This window comes from Drosophila grimshawi, unplaced genomic scaffold (genome assembly GCF_018153295.1).
Source record: "Drosophila grimshawi isolate 15287-2541.00 unplaced genomic scaffold, ASM1815329v1 contig_1369, whole genome shotgun sequence".
Lineage (NCBI taxonomy): Eukaryota > Metazoa > Arthropoda > Insecta > Diptera > Drosophilidae > Drosophila > Drosophila grimshawi.
Window position 1 is genome coordinate 898,781 of NW_025062891.1, and position 19,665 is coordinate 918,445.

At 38.9% G+C, this 19,665-nt stretch overlaps 6 protein-coding genes across 9 annotated transcripts; 3 read left to right on the forward strand and 3 right to left on the reverse strand.

The window, feature by feature from the left end:
- Positions 1-397: 397 nt before the first annotated feature.
- Positions 398-5,979, reverse strand: LOC6560226 (FMRFamide-related peptides). 3 transcript variants are annotated; one of them, XM_032734630.2, is made up of 3 exons: positions 5,819-5,979; positions 1,238-1,979; positions 398-1,204 (listed from the first exon to the last, which is right to left on the reverse strand). In XM_032734630.2, exons 2-3 carry the CDS (start codon positions 1,960-1,962, stop codon positions 697-699), a joined length of 1,233 nt encoding a protein of 410 aa, XP_032590521.1. In that variant the 5' UTR covers positions 1,963-1,979; positions 5,819-5,979; the 3' UTR covers positions 398-696. The 3 variants fall into 3 exon arrangements, with proteins under 3 accessions (XP_032590521.1, XP_043072398.1, XP_001986940.1); XM_043216463.1 differs by having other exon boundaries at positions 402-1,314; positions 1,447-1,979; positions 5,819-5,978; XM_001986904.3 differs by having other exon boundaries at positions 403-1,979; positions 5,819-5,978.
- A 2,738-nt stretch (positions 5,980-8,717) lies between these two features.
- LOC6560213 (putative fatty acyl-CoA reductase CG5065) lies at positions 8,718-13,656 on the forward strand. The gene is made up of 7 exons (XM_001986905.2): positions 8,718-8,902; positions 11,090-11,278; positions 11,747-11,840; positions 11,934-12,097; positions 12,226-13,011; positions 13,082-13,339; positions 13,407-13,656. Exons 2-7 carry the CDS (start codon positions 11,112-11,114, stop codon positions 13,489-13,491), a joined length of 1,554 nt encoding a protein of 517 aa, XP_001986941.1. The 5' UTR covers positions 8,718-8,902; positions 11,090-11,111; the 3' UTR covers positions 13,492-13,656.
- Positions 13,657-13,804: 148 nt separating this feature from the next.
- LOC6560214 (cytochrome c oxidase subunit 7C, mitochondrial) lies at positions 13,805-14,470 on the forward strand. 2 transcript variants are annotated; one of them, XM_032734506.1, is made up of 3 exons: positions 13,805-14,002; positions 14,120-14,296; positions 14,363-14,470. In XM_032734506.1, exons 1-2 carry the CDS (start codon positions 13,919-13,921, stop codon positions 14,234-14,236), a joined length of 201 nt encoding a protein of 66 aa, XP_032590397.1. In that variant the 5' UTR covers positions 13,805-13,918; the 3' UTR covers positions 14,237-14,296; positions 14,363-14,470. The 2 variants fall into 2 exon arrangements, with proteins under 2 accessions (XP_032590397.1, XP_001986942.1); XM_001986906.2 differs by having other exon boundaries at positions 13,823-14,002; positions 14,120-14,291.
- Positions 14,471-14,591: 121 nt separating this feature from the next.
- On the forward strand, positions 14,592-15,101 carry LOC6559842 (cytochrome c oxidase subunit 7C, mitochondrial). Its single transcript, XM_001986907.2, has 3 exons — positions 14,592-14,728; positions 14,791-14,924; positions 14,985-15,101. Exons 1-3 carry the CDS (start codon positions 14,642-14,644, stop codon positions 14,995-14,997), a joined length of 234 nt encoding a protein of 77 aa, XP_001986943.2. The 5' UTR covers positions 14,592-14,641; the 3' UTR covers positions 14,998-15,101.
- On the reverse strand, positions 15,091-16,251 carry LOC6560490 (protein seele). Its single transcript, XM_001986908.3, has 3 exons — positions 15,893-16,251; positions 15,657-15,824; positions 15,091-15,588 (listed from the first exon to the last, which is right to left on the reverse strand). The coding sequence occupies exons 1-3, from the start codon at positions 15,990-15,992 to the stop codon at positions 15,272-15,274; spliced, it is 585 nt and encodes a 194-aa protein (XP_001986944.2). The 5' UTR covers positions 15,993-16,251; the 3' UTR covers positions 15,091-15,271.
- Positions 16,252-17,586: 1,335 nt separating this feature from the next.
- LOC6560491 lies at positions 17,587-18,021 on the reverse strand. The gene has a single exon (XM_001986909.2). The coding sequence runs from the start codon at positions 17,987-17,989 to the stop codon at positions 17,729-17,731; it is 261 nt and encodes an 86-aa protein (XP_001986945.1). The 5' UTR covers positions 17,990-18,021; the 3' UTR covers positions 17,587-17,728.
- Positions 18,022-19,665: the final 1,644 nt, after the last annotated feature.

The window sequence follows — 19,665 nt, forward strand, 5'->3', positions numbered from 1 at the left end:
AACACCTAATAATACATTAGTTTCCAAAATGCACAAACAATAAGAATCTCTTCGTATGTGCGTAATGCGAGCCAAACTCAACACGAGTTCAGCTCAATTAAAAACTTGTTGCTTCGGCGTTGCCAGATCTGCAGTGCGAGATATAATTTGCTTACAGCAACAGTTTGTCTTTGTAGCCGCTCGCCCACAGATGGCGCCAGCTGCTCATGAATTAATTTGCAATTTGAATTGTATTGAATTTGAATTTTTGATTACTAAGGCCAATACCAATGCCATCTTAAAATAGATTCTAATAAAAAGATATCTAAAAATAGGCAATAAAAACAGATAGTTAGTGAGTGGTCTTTATTTAAAAGATTGTTCACAACATTTCAATGCATATAGTCGAAGTACATTTAAATTTCAAATTTTGTATTTTGTTATTACACCTAATAAATATATTTATGTGCATTGGTATATGTTTCAAGCCTTGCTCATCATTTGAATAATGTTTATTTATTTTTTTTTTTTAGTTTTCTCTTTTAAACAGATCAAAGCATGGTGAATTTTTAATCCAGCCCCAATTAAAAATTCAAATTAATTACAATTGCAATAACTATCGTGCGTTATAAATCATATACATTTGTTTAACAACATTTATCATAATGTTTCGTTTTGTCCAATTAATATTTACAGTGTGCATTGTACGGAAAAACTCTATGGCTCAAAGAACTGCTCAGCACTGGCCTCTTCCAAATTATTCTGTTCGCTGCTCTTCAGTTGCTGCTCTTCTTGTGGCTGTCTTTGTTGTTGCTGCTGTTGCTGTTGTTGTGGTTCTTGATGGTGTTTGTCGAAAAGCATCGTTATGGTTTTATCAACTGTGTTGCTATCATCACTTGGCTGCTGCTGCTCCTGCTTGCCCCCGTCAGCAGTAATCTTGTTTTGCTGCAGCTGCGCTTTGGTTTGATTCGATTCCGTGCCGGCAGCTCCATCTCCAGGAGAACGCTTTCCGAAGCGCATGAAATTTGAATCCATTTTGCCATTACGCTCAAACTCTGTGGGCGGTGAGCGGCCGAAACGCATGAAGTTATCAGGTCGACCGAAACGCATAAAATCCGGCTTGGAACTGCGCTGCTCCTCGTGATAGTTCACGTTCCGGCCAAAACGCATAAAGTCATCGGCGCGTCCGAAACGCATGAAATCCTGCTTGGGATCGCGACCAAACCTCATGAAATCCTGCTTGGGATCCCGTCCAAACCTCATGAAATCCTGCTTAGGATCACGTCCAAAGCGCATGAAATCCTGCTTGGGATCACGTCCAAAGCGCATGAAATCCTGCTTAGGATCACGTCCAAATCGCATGAAATCCTGCTTGGGATCCCGTCCAAAGCGCATGAAATCCTGCTTAGGATCACGTCCAAATCGCATGAAATCCTGCTTAGGATCACGTCCAAAGCGCATGAAATCCGAAGGTGCACGACCGAAGCGCATAAAATCCGATGGGGTGCGTCCGAAGCGCATAAAATCCTGCTTGGGCTCGCGTCCATAGCGATCCATGGCCGAGCGCTTGGACATCTCATAGTAGCCGGGTCCTGTTGGCTGCGGTAACTGCTCCGCCTGCCGTTTGCCAAAGTGCATGAAGTTGTCCCGCAACGATTTCCGCTTCTGCTCATAGTCCGGATCGTATTTGAGCTGCGGCTTTCGTGCGTTTTTCTGTAAACGCAACACCATCGAATTCTTGCCATAGTCAAACCCAATGTTCGAAATTGGAAGCCGTAACTCCAGTTCGGTTTGATCCGGCTTCTCGTTCATCATCATCATAGCATCCAACATGTCATTGTCAACTGCTGGAAGCGGCTCAGTGCTCGAATCCTCCAGTTCGTTAAGTGCATTATCAGTGTAGTTGGGCGTGTCAATGATCTCGCTGTAGATGGCCGACTGCATTTGGTACAGAGCCAGCAGAAACATCAATGCAATGCCCATGGTTGGAGTAGGATTATCTGTAAGAATACACGCAGATAGAGAGAGAGAGAGGGAGACGAGGAGAGAAGGAGAGAAGGGTTATTACAACATAATTATGAGGTGTTGGATAAATCACTTGGCGCATTATCTATTACAAGTTTTAATCACATTAACGCCCTCATCTGACAAAGCAACTAACGCCATTCATTTTACTTAACAGCTACCAGCAACAACAACAACAAGAAGAGGACAACGAAGCAGCATCTCCGGTGGCAGCATCTTAACGCCATTTCTTTCAGCTCTATTCAGACAAAGTGCCCCGCTAATTAACCATAACAATATTTATGCGATAATACGCCTGGCCAAGAGCGAAATATGAATGTGCGCGTAAAAAGTTAACCAAGCGCATTAATGGCAATAGCAGTAGCAGCAGCACCAGCAGTAACAGCAGTTACAGCAGTAGCAACATGAGTTGGCACTGGCTAACCAAAGGCGTCAAGTCAACCCCGCACCAATCCCCCCCATCCCACACAAGATGTGCCCATCAACAGCCTTTATAGAACTGGCTGAAGGCGCTAAACTGTTGGCTTACATGTGAAGCAGGCGGTGTTGAGTGGTTGATGTATGAACGTCCGGACTCCGTCAGAGTCAGGCCATTAGAGATGCAAATGATTATGGCTTTTGGATGTAGTGACGCTAGCGTTGAAGTACTCAACTGGCAGACAAGCAAAGATAAGCTGAGCGTTTGCTTATGCATTGCATCAACATCAGCAACAGCAACAGCATCAGATAGCTAATTTAAGTGGATAAGCAGCTAATGAACTAGGCCATTGAAATAAGATAGAAGTGTAAGCCTGCAAATTCCAATTATAGGCGTTGTAAATAGTTTTGAGGTCAGCATCAGACCAATAGGATTGGAGTACCAAGCATGATCTACAATTTTTGCAGGAAAATCAATGAAACTCTTCACAGCTTCTAAAACCGAAAAGAAGGTTGAATACTTTTGTAACATTGTGAATTAATGAACCCCCAAAAAACGAACTAAATATCTAAATCTATGTGGTAATAACTCGGAGGTTGTAAATAAATACCGCTTTAAACTCATGGTTGACTGTAAAATTAATGTCTGGAAACTTAGTCCAAATGAACGGCATTCGATTAAGCGATCCTCACATTTTTTAAATGTGCATCTTTATTTTTTATTCAAATAAATGAAGTCGCGAATTTTCAACTAACCATAGACTTCTTTCATTACTTAAACCAGATAAAACTCGCAAAACTCTGCACAAATCCAGCTATTCATTTCAGTTCTTCGGTAAAAGTATGGCTTTATCAGATTTCCTCATTATTTTTTCACTTTCAGCTGAATAGTCAGCAGATTTGTTGATGAATTAAACCGATCCAAAACTAATTAATCGTGTGTACAATTTAAATTAGATAATTATCAGATCGATAGAAAAAATATGAATTTTAAATTTTATAAGCCGCATTTGTGTTTTCTTACAGCTTGCTGAAAATTCGCGCATTTTATGCGGCATATTGTATAAATGGATGTATAACTGGACTTCCCCACACGTTTAACTTGACATTAATTTCGGAAAAGTTGGTCAACTTATTGCTCAGTTTAAAGTGAACGCTGCTGTGCGACTAGGACAGCTAGATAACTGTTAAAAACTTGTTTAGTCTACGCCGTAGACGCACAACAACAACAACAACAATTTGACCCCGGCTGATGAGCTGGCCAACGATTTACATTAACATACATTTGATGTACGTGCACATTAATGTGCAATTTCACAAACTTTTATACAAATAAAAAACAGTAATTCATTTTTTTCTTTTTTTTTAGTTTTTTGTTTTTTATTTGGTTTTGCGAACGCAATCAGCGGCAATTCATATTTGGGCAATAAGTGTCAAATGAAATGCACACAAAACTGTTGACACGACGAGTGGCAAAGGTATTGTCCCTGTGGTTGGTGCCATTGGCAATTTGCCAGCTAAATTAACAGTCAGTGCCTAAATTTCAGCCGGTTGCCTGGTCACAACTATGCGCATCAAATGCGTACCTTTTGTAGCTAATCAACAAAAAGCGGCACTTGCAATATGACAACATTTGGTAGCAGTAAATTGTGCAGCTGCCATCAAAGTGCCATTCAATTTATGAGTTTGCCAAAAGCATTATTATGAGAGATGTTGCAGCAATACTATTTGCAGTGTGTACTTAGAGCTGCATTATTTAAGATTAACAAAAATAATCAGTTTTTTTTACAATTGTTCGCTGTTGGCTGTGTGTAGGTGTATATTTTGAATGTTGCCTGGAATTTGGCATGCGTCCTGTTCTCTTTTGTCTGCCTTGCTCGCGTGGCAGTCGTATCAATAACACACTCGTTAATTCGTTTAGGCTCAGAGTCAATATGAAAGCCGACACTTCTCGCTTCTTTTTTTTTTTTGTGGGAGGAGGGGGAAGGTGCACTTTGTTTAACGAACACTTTTAATCAGATTTTCATATCTTACGAATGTGCCGCAATGCGATACACTTGAAGTGCCATCTTCTCAATCTGGTACTCCATCTATCCGGACATTATGTTTTTGTCAGAGAATATCTTGTGCTAAATTTAAATATGCAAATAATTTATCAACAGACAGCTCAACACCTCAACGGCTCGCAAAAATGAAAAAAAAAAAAAAAACAAAAAGACAAATGATTGTCGCGTCGTATGTGGCACAGTGAGACATTTGCAGCACGGGTAAGTTGCTGGAATGAGCATAGAACAACTATGGCTGTTGTCCTGAACCTTGCCAGTGATAAATCAAAAATTTTACATGCTTCGCCGCTAGTTCTTGAGCTGCACATGCAACCTGGCCAACTGATGTACAACCTTAACTATTATTACCACGAATGAAAACTGCAGAGAATGCGGAAACTGCATTGGCCAAATGAAAATCTAGTGACGCTTTGTGGCGAATGCTTCTCTCCAAAGTGCAGCCGTAAATATTTCAATTTACTTTCATTAGCCCAAAATAAACGTGTGTCTGAGTGTGGTTGGGTGTCAGCATCTGGCCAATAACAGTTTTTGCCACATGCAGCGAGTTTTTCATCTCAATATCTTTAACCTCAATTTACCAACTTTTAAGAAGAGATGAAATTTGATATTTCAGTTCCCATCAGAGTTTTTAAGTGAGATGAAATCAAAATGGAAACCGTTAACCAAAAATGGGAAAATAAAAAATTAATTTGGGCTATTATGTGCTCTGAATACTGTTTTAATCAGTTTTTCCTCGAATTTTATAATTTAATTTATATCCTTTGCAAATTAAAGAATGAAAAAAGTGTCCAGCATTCAAGTGAACTAAAAATAACATATTTTTTATATGTTGAAAACAGAAATACGAACATTAAAAAGACAAATTGTGTTGTGCCTTTGGCTCATAGCTGAATGAGTGAGTCGGTTCAGTAGAGCTTATAAGACTAAATAGCTATTTAATAAATTATTTTGAATTATGCAGTATAAAATCTAACTTTTATGTTGATAGCTCAACTCAAAAAAACTAAATCGAACAAACAAAATTAGTAATTTCGAATTTATCATTTTAGAAAGGCGACATAAATCTATAACTTGAAATGAGTTGGAAAAAGACTTCATTCAACGTATTTCATCTTAACGATTTTCATCCTATGATCAAATGAAATCAAAGAAATATTTCTTAGTTTAAGAAATTGGCATTTATATTTAAGTCATGAATATATTTTCTGATCTTAGATTGGATTTCTCCGAGAGTCTGATAAAACTTAGATTGGATTTCTGTGTGAACCTTTTCTTTGTTTATTTCACAAGGTTTATTATTAATATTCAACTATTAAATAAATATAGCTTACCTTGTGCAATATGAATGTAAAATAGATTAATTAAATAGGCATACCGTAGACGAAATTAAAGTAGGAATGCCAACACTTTCACACTAGCCACACACACCGTGACTTTGCCGTTGAGGATGTTCTTGTACGGCGTGGTTTTGGGTACAGGACACTTGTTGACCGTGGAAATGTGAAGCACTTCTGTGGGAATGTTTGGCGAAACATCCGGTTTTATATGGATACAGTCGACAAGCAACAGTCGACAGGCAACAGCCGACAACCGACAAACGACAAACGACGGCCAGCCGACGATGTTGTTCTTTGTTAAGGATTATAGGCAGGCAAGAGGCCAAAGCCCAGCCCGTGTGGCATGTGGGTGTTTGTTGAAACAGCCGCAGCACCAGCAACAAGTGTTGCTGCAAAATGTCTATGCAACATTTATGTGTGTTGTTTGGCAACAGTTGCTGCCTTGCTGATGCCCTCCAATTCAACACGTATACATTTCTGTATTTGGGCTCATTTTTTGTTTAAATTTTGTGTCTATTTATTTATAGTTCGTCGTTTAACTGCAAACCAGAGATAAGCAGCAACAGCTGCCGCGTCAGCCTTGACAATGTCGGCCTGGCTCTGATTTGTTTGTTGTCAGACACGACTGTCAGCCAAACAATGACCAACGGGCAGTTGCATTGTGTTGGCCATTTTTATATGCATCTTTATTAACTGTATGCATCTATGTTAATGTGTGTGTGTGTGTGTGTAAGTAAAACCATCAGCACAATGACGCAGCAACATTTTGTCGCCGCTTTGCTGGTAATTCAAGCGCCAAATTGTATGCAAATCACCCACAATTGTTATGTTCCGCCTTCTTTTAAGTTAAGACCCGCACAACCATTCCCCATCCCCTATATATTTATATATCTGCCTATATCCAACCCATACCCCATGAAGAGCGGTCCGCGTCCAATTAGCCTTGTGCACAACTTGGACGGGGTCTACGTGTGGGTATGCGGTATAATTTGGCCTTGTCGCCAGTCGCTTAGAGAGTTTTATGGTCCTGTAACGGGATACATTGTGGCGCCTTCAGCATCCCGATTCGTCTGACGTCCGGCGTGCGCCGTCTGTCGGATGTTGCCTGTCGCAGCAACAGCCCCGCCTCCTTGGCCAGTGTCTGCATTTTGGCCTGAATGTTTAGCACTTTTTGGCCAGTGAGTTAAAGTCTGTAATTACGGCCTCAAAGGCTAAACTCTTCTTTGTCTTTTCTCTTTGGCGTGTGTGAATTCGAAGAACTCTCCCAGCCCTGAGCAAAGAGACAGGCATTGTTGAATTGCCACAAATGTGTCACTATTTATTGTCTGCTTGTTCGTGTTTTTAGCGATCATCTAAAATCAATAGCAGCTTATTTGCATTGATAAATATGCATGGTGATGATGACTCCATTTACATAAATGGCTAACTCAACGAATACCTGCCTCCACGTTCAAGTTCAAAGCGTTTTCTTGACCGCGACAACGGATCCAGTCGCGTGGTTCGTTTTAGCCAATCTAACAACGAGTAACACTTAATGTTGGAAATCAAGATTAGTACGCTTTGAGTTGATTTGGGCAAATTTCTTATACTCTTTCCAGAGCCTTTCAAGTAGCCACCTTAGAAATGAAATTACAAGTAAAACTTAGGTGTATTTAAATAATTTGGGATATATTTCTAGCTACAGACAAGATACTGTGGATTTAAATAGGAATACAATTTCAATAGTTAGCTTTATTTACTTATGAATTTATAACAATTGTTTGAGCCTATTTGAGTAATTAAGAATGCATTATTTAACATTATTATTATTTATTTATTTATTTAAAAATTTTATTTTGATTGATAAAAGATATTTTTAAGATAAACCAAATGTATTAAGTCATTCTGACTACATTTTGCCGGTAGCCCAAAACCTGATTAGCGCTTTGGAGAGTAGCGCTTGACAACAAATTGCTCCAACTAGCAAGACTACAAGACTCGTTATTAATGGGCATTACGACTTTAGGTGGTCAACAAAAGTGAGCTGACTACCGTTTGTATGGCAATGTTTTAGTTTTCGCTCTCGTTTGATGTCAATGCCATTGGCAAGTTATCATCTGCATCGTTGCTGGGTATGCTAAAATCAGCAACTGTAACTAACAAGTAATGATTGGATTACCGGTGAGTTTATCCATGGCCAATTCCGTCTAATTAATGGGTCAACATTTCAAATTTATGAATGTGTGTACGCGCTATAAAGTTTTATATAAGCATTCGTAATACGTAACAACTTGTGAGCCGTAAACATAAATTCAAAACTGCAGCTGGAGTTGCGTCATATTCTAGCCTGCAACTATGTAGCAATAACGGTAGTTGATGTCATTGGAAGAAGTTTTTTTCCGGGCAACAGCAGCAGCAACAGCAACAGCAGCAACAGCAACAGTAGCAGCGGCAGCAGCCGATGCGATCGTTTACTTAGAGCACACGCAGCCAATTATAAATAACGAAAACCAAATACAAACGACTGTAAAAGCGTCGCATAGCAAACAGCTCAAAACCTCTGACCGACCGGGGAGAGCGACTTGAATGCCACGCCAAGCTTGGCCGCTGGGCGGCGACTGAGACGTCGACTGCGACTGAGCTGCTTTTGGCGCTCGCGTGCTTTTGCATACACGAATATCTCTCAGTGTGTGTGTGTGTAGCCAGCTAGTTTTCAGATGTGTGTGTGAGTGTTACAAAGCAGCCGATCCGATATGAAACGATGCTTAGTATTAGCATTTGATTTTTCATCGTTGTAGCTTAGCTGTTTGTGTTTTCGATTGGGTTTTTTTTGTTTTTTTGGGGCTGCTGTTTTCGAATGCGAGGCTCTTTTCCCAAATCCGAAGCTGAGTTTGTTCAGTTGGTGTTTAGCATTCAGCGCGCGCGTACGATTATCCGAAATCGTGTCGCTGACTTCAACGAATCCTGAGACACTTAAAGCCGAGCCTTCTCGAGAAGGAAGTGTTGGTAGCCAACTACAATTTTGTATAAATTGAACTGCAAACAAATTCTTAATACAAAAGTGCTTTGAGTGACTAATTTGACTAATAAAAAAATAAGGTGCGCTTAGCTTATGTATTGAATATTATGATTGACATCTACTTTTGAACAATAGAATTAATTTGAATTTGCTTAGCCACAAATCAAGTCCATTTTTGATAGTTGTTTAACTTCTAATACGCGTGTGATTTTAGACATATTTATTGGGCTGTAAACCAGATTTTAATGTTTTCTATTCTGAACATATTTTGATTGGCCGACAAATGTTTACGACAATTAATGTTTCAAGTTATTTTATTTATGGTTTGCTCCTTTTCTACTAACATCTCTGGCTTGGCTCAAACTGGTTGCTCAACTCTTGATTAAATCGCCGAAAATGCAACTGACCAACTCCGCAGTGGCCAGATTTTTTCGCCAAACGCCAACACTTAATGTAAAAATGTCGTTGTCCCATATGCTCCCAGCCATCGTAACACTGTTTTGGACTCTCTATAAGAAAAAGAAAAATAAATACAAAAATAAACTCCCCACTAGTCAAACTTGCACTGCAAATAATATTAGTAGCCTCAAGCCGAGATAAGTAATGCGTCCAGTTAGCTGGTCATAAATGATCAATTTAGTTCTTCGATTTAAAAGCAAACGTAATCAATTTCTTAATTTGTCAATTTGTTATTTAAAGCAACACTCGTTAAATTTAATTTGTAGCATTGCAGATTTGCCAAATGCAGTGTGAAGCAGTGTATCAGTAGCAACGACTGTGGCCAATACGCTTTAAGCCGTTTCGCCTTTGCTTATTGTATTTCGGTTTGTTTTTATTTTTTATCTGGGAAACGTGCCCATGCACATCTAGCGACGAGCAGGCTCGTAACGGCAATCAAAACAACAACAACAATTGCAATGGAAATCACATGGAATGACAGTTAACACAGACACACACATACACACACACACACAGACACACACGTACAACCGTAAATAGCAGAGTAGCAAATATGTGAGTCCCGCTTCGTCAACGAAGCGTATTTGATCGCTGTGAACCTTATGGCTTTGCCTGACCCAACGGTGCTTGGGCCAGTTGTCTAAATGACGGGCCAAAAATATAAGTAAATCACATCGCCTGGGGATTTCTGGAAAATTGTGGTAGTAATAACAACTCAAATGTATAACAATATCATAGCCAGGTTATTTTTTTTTTTCGTTTTCTTTTCATTCACACGAAACTTTTCCATTTAAGTATAATTTTATTGCAACAAACTCGTAAAAAGAGTCTGTATAAAAAAAAAAAAACAACATTAGACAGGTCAATTGCTAGTTGAAATCCAACTTAAAGTTTTATTACACTTGGCAGCTGTTAACTGTGCTTATTTTGCGCAGTGCCGAGCTGAATTTCATTTGCAAAATCGCGTTCGTTTCCTAAATCTTTGGTTTCTTGAGAGAGAGAAGAAATGAATTAATTTAATTGTTGACATTTCATTCTTACAGCGAACGAAACTGACAAACGAATTCACTAATGATTGTGATCTTGGCCTGCATATTGCCATTCTTGTTGGCCAATGTTAAAACTATTAACACTCTATAAATTTGTACGTAAGACATTTAATGACTTGGAAACCTCATAACATTTTTTGAGAGATCGTAAAATCATAATAAAAAAAACACTACTTGGGATAGACAGGCAGCTAGTTAATCTTGAATGTCAGCTTAATACAAAGTTCAGCCGTATTAATTTATAATTATATCTTGCCTTGTGAACTCTGGATTTTATGGTTAAGCGTATCAGAAAGCTTACTCACTTTTATCAACTGGTCATGAAGGACTTGTTGTTAAGCAATTATCTAACGCCCATTTTGGTTTTGTCGGAATCGCTTGACTGGAGTTACAAGCTCACTATCACGGCACACCAACTGACCATAAGCAGCCAACCAAGTTGCTTACGTGTTGCAATCGCTAACTTAATTGGTTCACATGTGCCACACGTCATATACGCAATAGGCGTATTGATGTCCATTTCAGACTTGCAGACTCGGCCGTGCTCATAAAGCGTGGCCACGTAGCCAGCAACTTGGCTCTTAACATTGGGAACAGCAGAGTTGTCGTATAAAATGTTGACAAACTTTAAAACCAGTACAAAAAACCAGTTGATCACTCAGCCAAGATCAAATAAAATCACAGTGCATTTTATTAACACCATTTAAACCAAACAACGAGGGCACCATAAATTAAACCTCTCCCAACCATATATTGCAGCAAAAGGCATTTCACGCTTGAAATGACGGCTAAGCCAAAATTTGAATTCGAGAAGGAGGGCCTGGTCACCATTGGGCATGTGGATGCGGATGAGGTTGATCGCGTCGCGGAGAGCTTCAAGGGGCGTAGTCTATTCATAACAGGCGGCACTGGTTTTCTTGGAAAAGTTCTGGTGGAGAAGCTGCTGCGGTAAGTGATTGGAAATGAGATTTAAAAAATAATAATATATATTTAGCAATAAACACCTGTGTTAATGGTTTTCTAAAGCATTTATAGTCCGCTGAAATATATTGCAAGACAAGTTTTAAGCCAATTGCCCAGTAATTAAAGCTAAAATATTAAATATTAAAAAAAAATTGCATTTATTTGTGCAAAGTACAAGTTACACAACATTCCGTTAATAGTAAATTATGCAAATTGTATTCAACGTGATTTATTGCAATAATCAAATTTGCTATACGACTAGTTGTCAAGACTATGAACTATATGGCGGATGCCATAAGAAGCCACATTCAGAGTAAATTCAGGTAGCAAGCTCCAAGTGGGCGGGTGGGTTGCTTGGCTGACTCGCTGATTGCGTTGGCCAACAGCTGCTGCCGGCAAACGTGACCTCAATAATTCTCAATGAATTAAGTTTATGCGTTATTAATGTTGCAGCTCGTGTGGCGAACTTAAGCGCATTTATCTGCTGATACGGCCCAAGAAGGGCAAGGATCCACAGGAGCGCATTAAGGATATATTTCAGAATGTGGTAAGCAGCCTGCGAAAAGTTGAATAATAATAATTGCTCAGTTTATTAGCCAAGTCCACGTAACTAACCAAGCCAATAAAATGCCGTTTACAGTTGTTCGACCAGGTTAAAAAGCAGCGCGGCGAGGAGCACATACTGAGCCAGGTGGTTGCCATTGCCGGAGATGTGATGCTGCCGGGCTTAGGCATTTCCGAACAGGACTTGACAATACTGCGCAGCGAAGTTTCCATTGTTTATCACTGTGCCGCCACAGTCCGGTAAGTTGCAACCAAATATAGCATTTACCTGCTGCTGTCTTCTACAGTATACGAATATTTATTTATATACAATATATTTATTTTATACAATGACACCTCGATTTATTCTCACCCTTTTTTGCATATAGATTCGATGAGCCACTGCGCAATGCTGTCTTTATGAATACACGTGGCACCAAGTATATGTTGGAGCTGGCTGCCACATTGAAGCAATTGGAATTCTTTGCCTACTGCTCGACGGCCTACTGTCATTTGCACGTGAAGACGCTGTATGAGAAGCCGTATGATCCGCCCGCAGATCCGCATAAGGTGATTCAGGCCTGCGAGTGGCTTTCTGATGAGGAAGTGGCCCTGATTGAGAAGAAGATTCTGGGCGATATACCCAATACCTATGCGTATACCAAGTCGCTCGCTGAGGCTTTGGTTGTGGAGAAGTTCAAAGAGTTGCCCGCTGTCATACTGCGTCCGTCGATTGTCATACCCATTTGGAAGGAGCCGATACCCGGCTGGACGGATAATATAAATGGACCCACGGGTCTGCTCATCGGTGCTGGCAAGGGTGTCATTCGCACTATGTACTGCAATTCGTCGGGCTATGGTGACTTCCTGCCCGTCGATGTGGCAGTTAATGGTATTTTGGTCGCCAGTTGGCGGAATATTACAGCGGGCACGAACAATACGAATCGTGTGGCACATATGACGTCATCGAATGACATTAAGGTTTCCTGGGCGGAGATTATCGAGCTGGGCCGGTGGGTCATTGAGAACAAGGTGCCGCTTAACGGTGTTGCCTGGTATCCGGGTGGTTCCATGAAGTCCAACTATTGGGTACATTTCATGTGCATGATATTCTTCCAATGGGTGCCAGCCTTGTTTGTGGATGCTCTGCTTTGTCTATTCCGCTATCCGCCCGTGTAAGTATCCAAATCCGTGGAGTGGATCTAAGCGAGAAATGTAACTATGTTTAATTTGATACACCCGTAGACTCTGTCGCGTTCAGAATCGCATTTCCAAGGGTTTCGAGGTCTTTGAGTACTATGCGAATAATGTTTGGAGTTTTGACAACACAGAAGCAGTTAAATTACGAAAGTTGATGAACAATAAGGAACGCACAACTTATGTAATTGAGAAGATTGATCTAGATCTGATCGATTACTTCACCAACTGTGTATTGTGCGCCAGACGTTTAATTCTCAAGGAATCAGATGAGTCGATTCCGGCAGCGAAGCGACACATGAAAGTGTAAGACAACAATCTAAATAATCAGCTAACCATATAGTTATGTTAATATCTCAATATATATTTGCAGAATGTGGGTCGTGGACAAGGTGTACAAGGGCATGTGGCTCTGCGGCATTATATATATGGTCTACAGATGTTTCTTTGCTGGCTAAACTAATCGTATATTTAAGTTTAGTTAAGTGCTCGAGACCAAAATTTTGCCCCAGCCGCTCGTTATGCCGTATTTCATACATTTTATTATATTTTTAAGTGTTAGTTTTAGTTGGTGCTGATTAGCTGTCAAAAATATGTTCATTTTAATTATTAAGTTTTTTAATGCATCAAATAAAACATTTCGATTCTAAAATCAAATTATGTTATTTGGCGCTTCATTCGATTTTAATTGGGCGGCACATGTATACAACTAGCTTATTATCGATTGTTGTTAACAATGCCATTTTGGGTATGCGATGTATCGATAACACCAGCTGCTTTAGTTATCGCAGTCATACTTTTTTCGGTGTGCACACACTTTTTCGCCAGTCGACCAACAAATTCCGCTTTTGCAGTTTACATAAAACATCCAAAAAATTAACAAATATGTTGGGCCGCAGCAGTGTCATTGCACGTAACTTTTCCCAGTCGATGGTCCGCTACAGCGGCCACGGTGGCGTTCCCGGCGAGGTAAGCAGATATCGACCGAGCTGCAGCAGTCTGATTACATAATTTGTATTTTGCACTGAGTATAAAATCCTGTAGGAAAATCGATGATATCATTACAAATCAATTTTCAAATTTCAGAATCTGCCCTTTAGCCTTGCTAACAAATATAGGATCACTGCTGTATTCACCATCGCCTGTGTCCTGGGCTTTGGCTCCCCCTTCCTGATCGTCCGCCACCAGCTGCTGAAGAAGTAAGCGGCCCCGCAGCCCCGACGGGAGTAGCAACAACAACAACAACTCCACACAAAATGTAAGGTTAGTTATTTTGACTGATTATTTATGGCATGCTGTTAACTGCATGTTGGCAATTTTTCTTTGCAGATTTCGTTGTTTGTTGTAGCAGCCATCATGTCGTGTATTGTGTTATAGCTAAACATTAAGTCAAAAGTTTAAATGTAATAAAGTTACTCAGAAGCTAAAGACCGAAAATCTTTTGTTTTCTTGTTGTTTCCCTTAACATTAAGTAGGCATTGAAAAAATCCATATGATACAGCTGATTTCATATAAAAAATAGTTGTTAGTCACTAGAAATAGTTCGTCTTGTTTGGTGACTATTTTAAATCGTCCTAGGACTTGAAAAGTAATAAAACTGATTGAAATATGTTCGCCCTACGCGCTGAGACACGCAAAATGTGCGCCCCGCTCATTCGTCGTATGTCCGGTTATCCCGGAGGCATTCCCGGCATGGTAAGTAATTGAAAAATAGCTAATTTATTATGGATTATGCGTCTCATATGGGAAGCACACAGAACTTGCCCTTTCGCAAGGGAATCGAGAACCCGATGCGTTTTACACTGATCTATTTGGTACTTGGTACGCTTGGATTCGGTGCTCCATTTCTGGTTATACGTCATCAAATGCTACGCAATGTCGATGATAAACCGTAAGCCATTAACTCGAGCATGTGGTCTAAAAAAGATATATAATATATGAATCCTTGCAGCAAAGAAGAGTAGAAATTTGAAGTTAAATAAAAACATGGCGACTTCTTCATAATATACAATATCTGATTCAGTTGTACATTTAAACAATAAAAAAAGGAGCTTAACTTTCTGTGGAATTGCACGTCTCAATTTTATTGTCATTTTAAGTCGCTTGTATTTGACGCATATCAAATTTATAATGTACAAATTTCGTTCGTTAGGTCAGTACAAATTGGCGCCTGTTGCAGGCACTCTATAACAATGATGATCATAAAAATTCGTTAATTAAATGGAATTGTTATAGGGATCACAATTCCTCTTTGCCATCGAAGTCGTATTCGTCCTGCACAGGCGCCTCATCGCAGTAATTGGCCTGCTCAGAACAGATTTTAATATCTAAATCGCTGCCAAGGTTTTCGGCTTGGAATGCTTTCAGGAAAGTCTCCTCGTTATCTTCGAGCACCTCGAGACAAAAATGCCCCAGGCTCTTGTTGAGATCACCATCTTGCACAAAATCAACGAGCGACGACTCTGGATTCATTTTGCCATCGACTATCATCTTGAGCAATGTAAATTTGCCATTGCTCTTGTAGGTCGCCTTGAGGTAATCATCCATTTTTTCACCTGCGTATCGAGAGCAATATACAGATTGTCCATTGGGTGAATATAATCAATGTTAGATATCAACTCACAAATCTTTTCCATGAGTTCCGTCAAATACATCTCGGATTTGATTAGAAGCACGCGCTTGCTTATGGAATTGCCTTGGGCATCCAGTCGGAAGCCGCTTACGTCAACCTTTTTGTTGGCATCCTCCTTGGCAATGGCATCCTCTAACTCCTGCACCGTCGCCTTGCATACTAAAAATTTAATTTTTGGACAGTTAATTAATTATTAATGCGAAAAGATTGGCGATAGTTTCACTCACCGTGGCATTTGACTTCTTTCGATGTGAAACTGTAGCCTTGCACTTGAGTGATGGCCAGCAGCATAAGGCAGCAGATTAACACATTCATTGTGGACATCATTTAAAACTATTTAACAATTGTTTAATTGATTTTATTCAAATTCACCGGGTAGAACGATTAAAACCACGTCAGCACAACGCTGCTTGCGTTTAAAATGTGTATGATAATGAATGATAGATGAAACACTGGGACTAATTGAGGCGACAGCTAACGCTCGGCTATAAAACAAAATACTCTCCGTAAGTACTTTAATGTTTTGCTGTCCACAAGAACTTAACAGATAAGAACAAAGGTGTTTTCTGCCTCTCCTGTCACAACACAAAATAACAAAAAAGTACCAGTTGCGTTTTCTGTACAGCCATCAATCTTAACAGATTGATGAACTGTTATTAACTGTGAGCATTTTTGGTAAGCCCTACAGCATATACATTTTTTTTGTGGAATTTGCACTTAATAGAAATTTTTATTTTATTTATGAAGATTAAAGCAATGTGGTCTTAAAGCATCAAATAGCTCTTGTGGTGGTAATTGAGTAATAGCTCGTAGAAGTAACACTTCATTTAAAAATAGCATCTGTTAACTGGCACAGTGTCTTCAGCTGGATGAGCTATTTTTAACATTATCGTATATCGATTTATTTTGGTATTTTTGTCGTTTTGTTACGCGCACATTTAAATTGTGATTTTTCTTTTCTTTTGTTGAATTAATGGTTACTATTGCTCCATTCTTTTGAGCTATACGTCTCTCTGTTTTGTTTGAAATGCGCAATACTGATAACTAGTCTCAGTGTAAATAAAGAGACTCTCGTGTGCGGTTCTCTGAGACGCTACCAAAGCAAACACAATTTGCGCGACCACAATTGCAATACAAATAAAATAAAGCAATCAGCAGTTGGTCTCGTTGCTATTGTTGTTGCTGTTTCTCCGGCCGGTTTCGCTTATTGGTGTAACATAACTTTTAACGCATTTATAAATTAAAGCCCACGACACTCGTAATTCAGTATTAATTCCTATAAGTTTTCATTAACAATTTCATTTCGAGATCATTTATAATTGGCGTTAATTGAGCGTGTGTCTCCTTTTCTGTATTTGTAGCTGTATCTGTGTCTGCTACTCTGCTGCAGACTGTGCAATAAGCATCGCATCAGTACATTCCATACTCTTCCCTCCTGTTCATGTGTTTATTTATTTAATTGATAAGAATAAGAATATTGTGTTGAGTGCAGTGTAGACCTATACTAGACAAAGTTGAGCTGTTGCTTGTATGTACGTACTTGTTGAGCACTCATTATGATTTGTAAATATGCAAATATTTGGAATTTCTAAGAATGAAATTAACTGTTGCTATCAGTTCATTCCTTTCCTGATCTACAGCCGGCCTGCTTTGACCCACAACGGATAGATGGTATCTCGTCCGCTCGTGCCGCTCGGGCATATATGTATGTATGCGATAAGCTTGTTCATTAGATCATTATATGTAAATTCACATAAATAGCAAAAATTAGCGCCAAAAGTAAAAAGTAAACATTGCTCAGGAAATTCACATTCGAACGTTAAATGTTCGTTGTCTGCTTTTGTTTTTAACCTAAATTGTTTATTTCATCATTAAATACAACACTTTTTGGGCCCTTCATATATAGCTCACTTGATCAGTATTATTTCCCTTCAGTTAAAAATCTGATTTATTTGCTCTTTCTTAATATTTACAATTATATATATATAGATTTTTTTTTAATAAACTGTAGTATTGGGCATATTCCGTTCCCATTAATGACCAAAATGCATGTGAAACGCCCTCTAGCGGCAATAGCAGACAATCACTTTGCCACGTCTGTAGCAGCGGCAGGCAACGCGTTTTTGGCGGCTGTCCGACTCAACATGTTCCACATCCTCATGCTCCTCCTGGCGTAAGAATAGGGCAACAGCTTGTTCTACGTCTGCTGGTCCTTCGGATTCAATCATAGCCTGGCCAGCTGACTGGAGCTCTTGGGTAACAGACTCTGCCAGAGCCCAGGACAACAGCGCGGCAAGAACACAGAAATATACAAAGTACTTCATTGTGATGTGTTTTGGATGGCTTTCGCTAAGTTTTGACAAGACCTTAGAGCAGCTGCTGGGCTACACTGTTAGTAATGCTCATCGGTAATGCATCTAGGGTTTATATACCCAGTCTAACCTGTGTGAATTGTTAAGAAAAGATAAGCCAGGGTACTTCTGATAAGGACATTTGTTTAGTTTATATTATGCGCTGACACATCTAAAACTTCAGATCTATATACATTTATCGCTAATAATAAAGCAGAATAAACTCATTTTTTTAATTGTGTTGAATGTGTGATTTACATTCCACGTAATTTTTTATTGGCTTCACAGATTTAAAACAAACCTTTGTTTTACTTTAATGATGTTCTGCTTCAATTGCCTTTTAAAACTTCTAGGCTTGCCTTTCAATGTACATTTATAAAAGAATCTAATTTTATGTTTTCTGTGCAATAATGAAACTAAATGTTTTCTATCAGAGAGATTTAGCTTTTAGTTTTACTATGACTAAATTTTGTTTCCTATGAACAAATATTTAGGTATTGAAACTTTTCATTCAATGCTGATAACAAATTGTGAATAGAATGGATCACTTAATTTATTAGTTTTTTAGTTTTTTGCAGCATCGTTTTTAAATGCACATTCGATTCAGTGGAATTCTGTAGAAACTCTTAACTTCTAGAAAATATTAGTCTTTTTGTGAGGGGGTGCAATTTGTTAGCAAAAAGTTTATTTTGATTAGTTCATAAATTCTCTCATTTCCAAACCCAAACCCAAACCCAAACAATTTGATTTCGGCGTAAATCTTTAATTGCTTTGCAAGTGCGCAGTTTCGATACTATTCTTTTGTACAGATGCAGATATATATTAAGTATGTATGTGCATATATGACTTATTTATATTTGAAATGTACTGCTATGAGCAAAAAATATCTCTGTCATATTTCGTGACAGTTTTTTTTATAGTTTTTACTCCAAGCCTTAGAAGTGGCACATCTTAGATCAGATTGAGATAATTCATCAGTCCATTTCAGACCTTTTAATGTCTAGAGTCAGCAACCTTTTACTTCATCATGCAAAGGCTTGTTCAAATTTAAGATTGATATGTGATCATTAGTCTCGGGTCGAGATCGTTTGAAGCAAGGACCACCTGGGTAACTGATGAATCCAATGACACAGGCTGTGCGTGTGCCAAGCTCAACCACAGGGCAAGGAATCCAAGGAATACTGATCATTTGTGCAGGGACTACAGGTGATTTATAAATATAGCTTGACTTGATCAAACTGCAGCATAAGAATCGGTTTCAATAGGCTTGAAACTTTTCAAGAGGTGATTTGTGGATCTTGTTATTTTCATTTAATGTTCATACACTTCATACTACTTATAAAATAAGGAAATATTTTAGCATGAATTTGTAGGCAGCTGGATCGTTTGGAGAATCTCTTTGAACTTTAAAAGCAATTCAGTGGAATTCTTTATAAGCCCTTAACTTGTGGAGAATATTACTCTTTTTGGAAAAGAAAATATTATTCTTTTTGGCCCGAAGTTTATTTTGATTAGTTTACAAATTCTTGGCTCTTCAAACCCAAACAATTCGATTTCGGCGTAATTGTTAAATGATTTTGCAAGTGCGCAGATTCGATACAATTCTTTTTGTACAGATGCAGATATACATCTGCATTTATACACACATA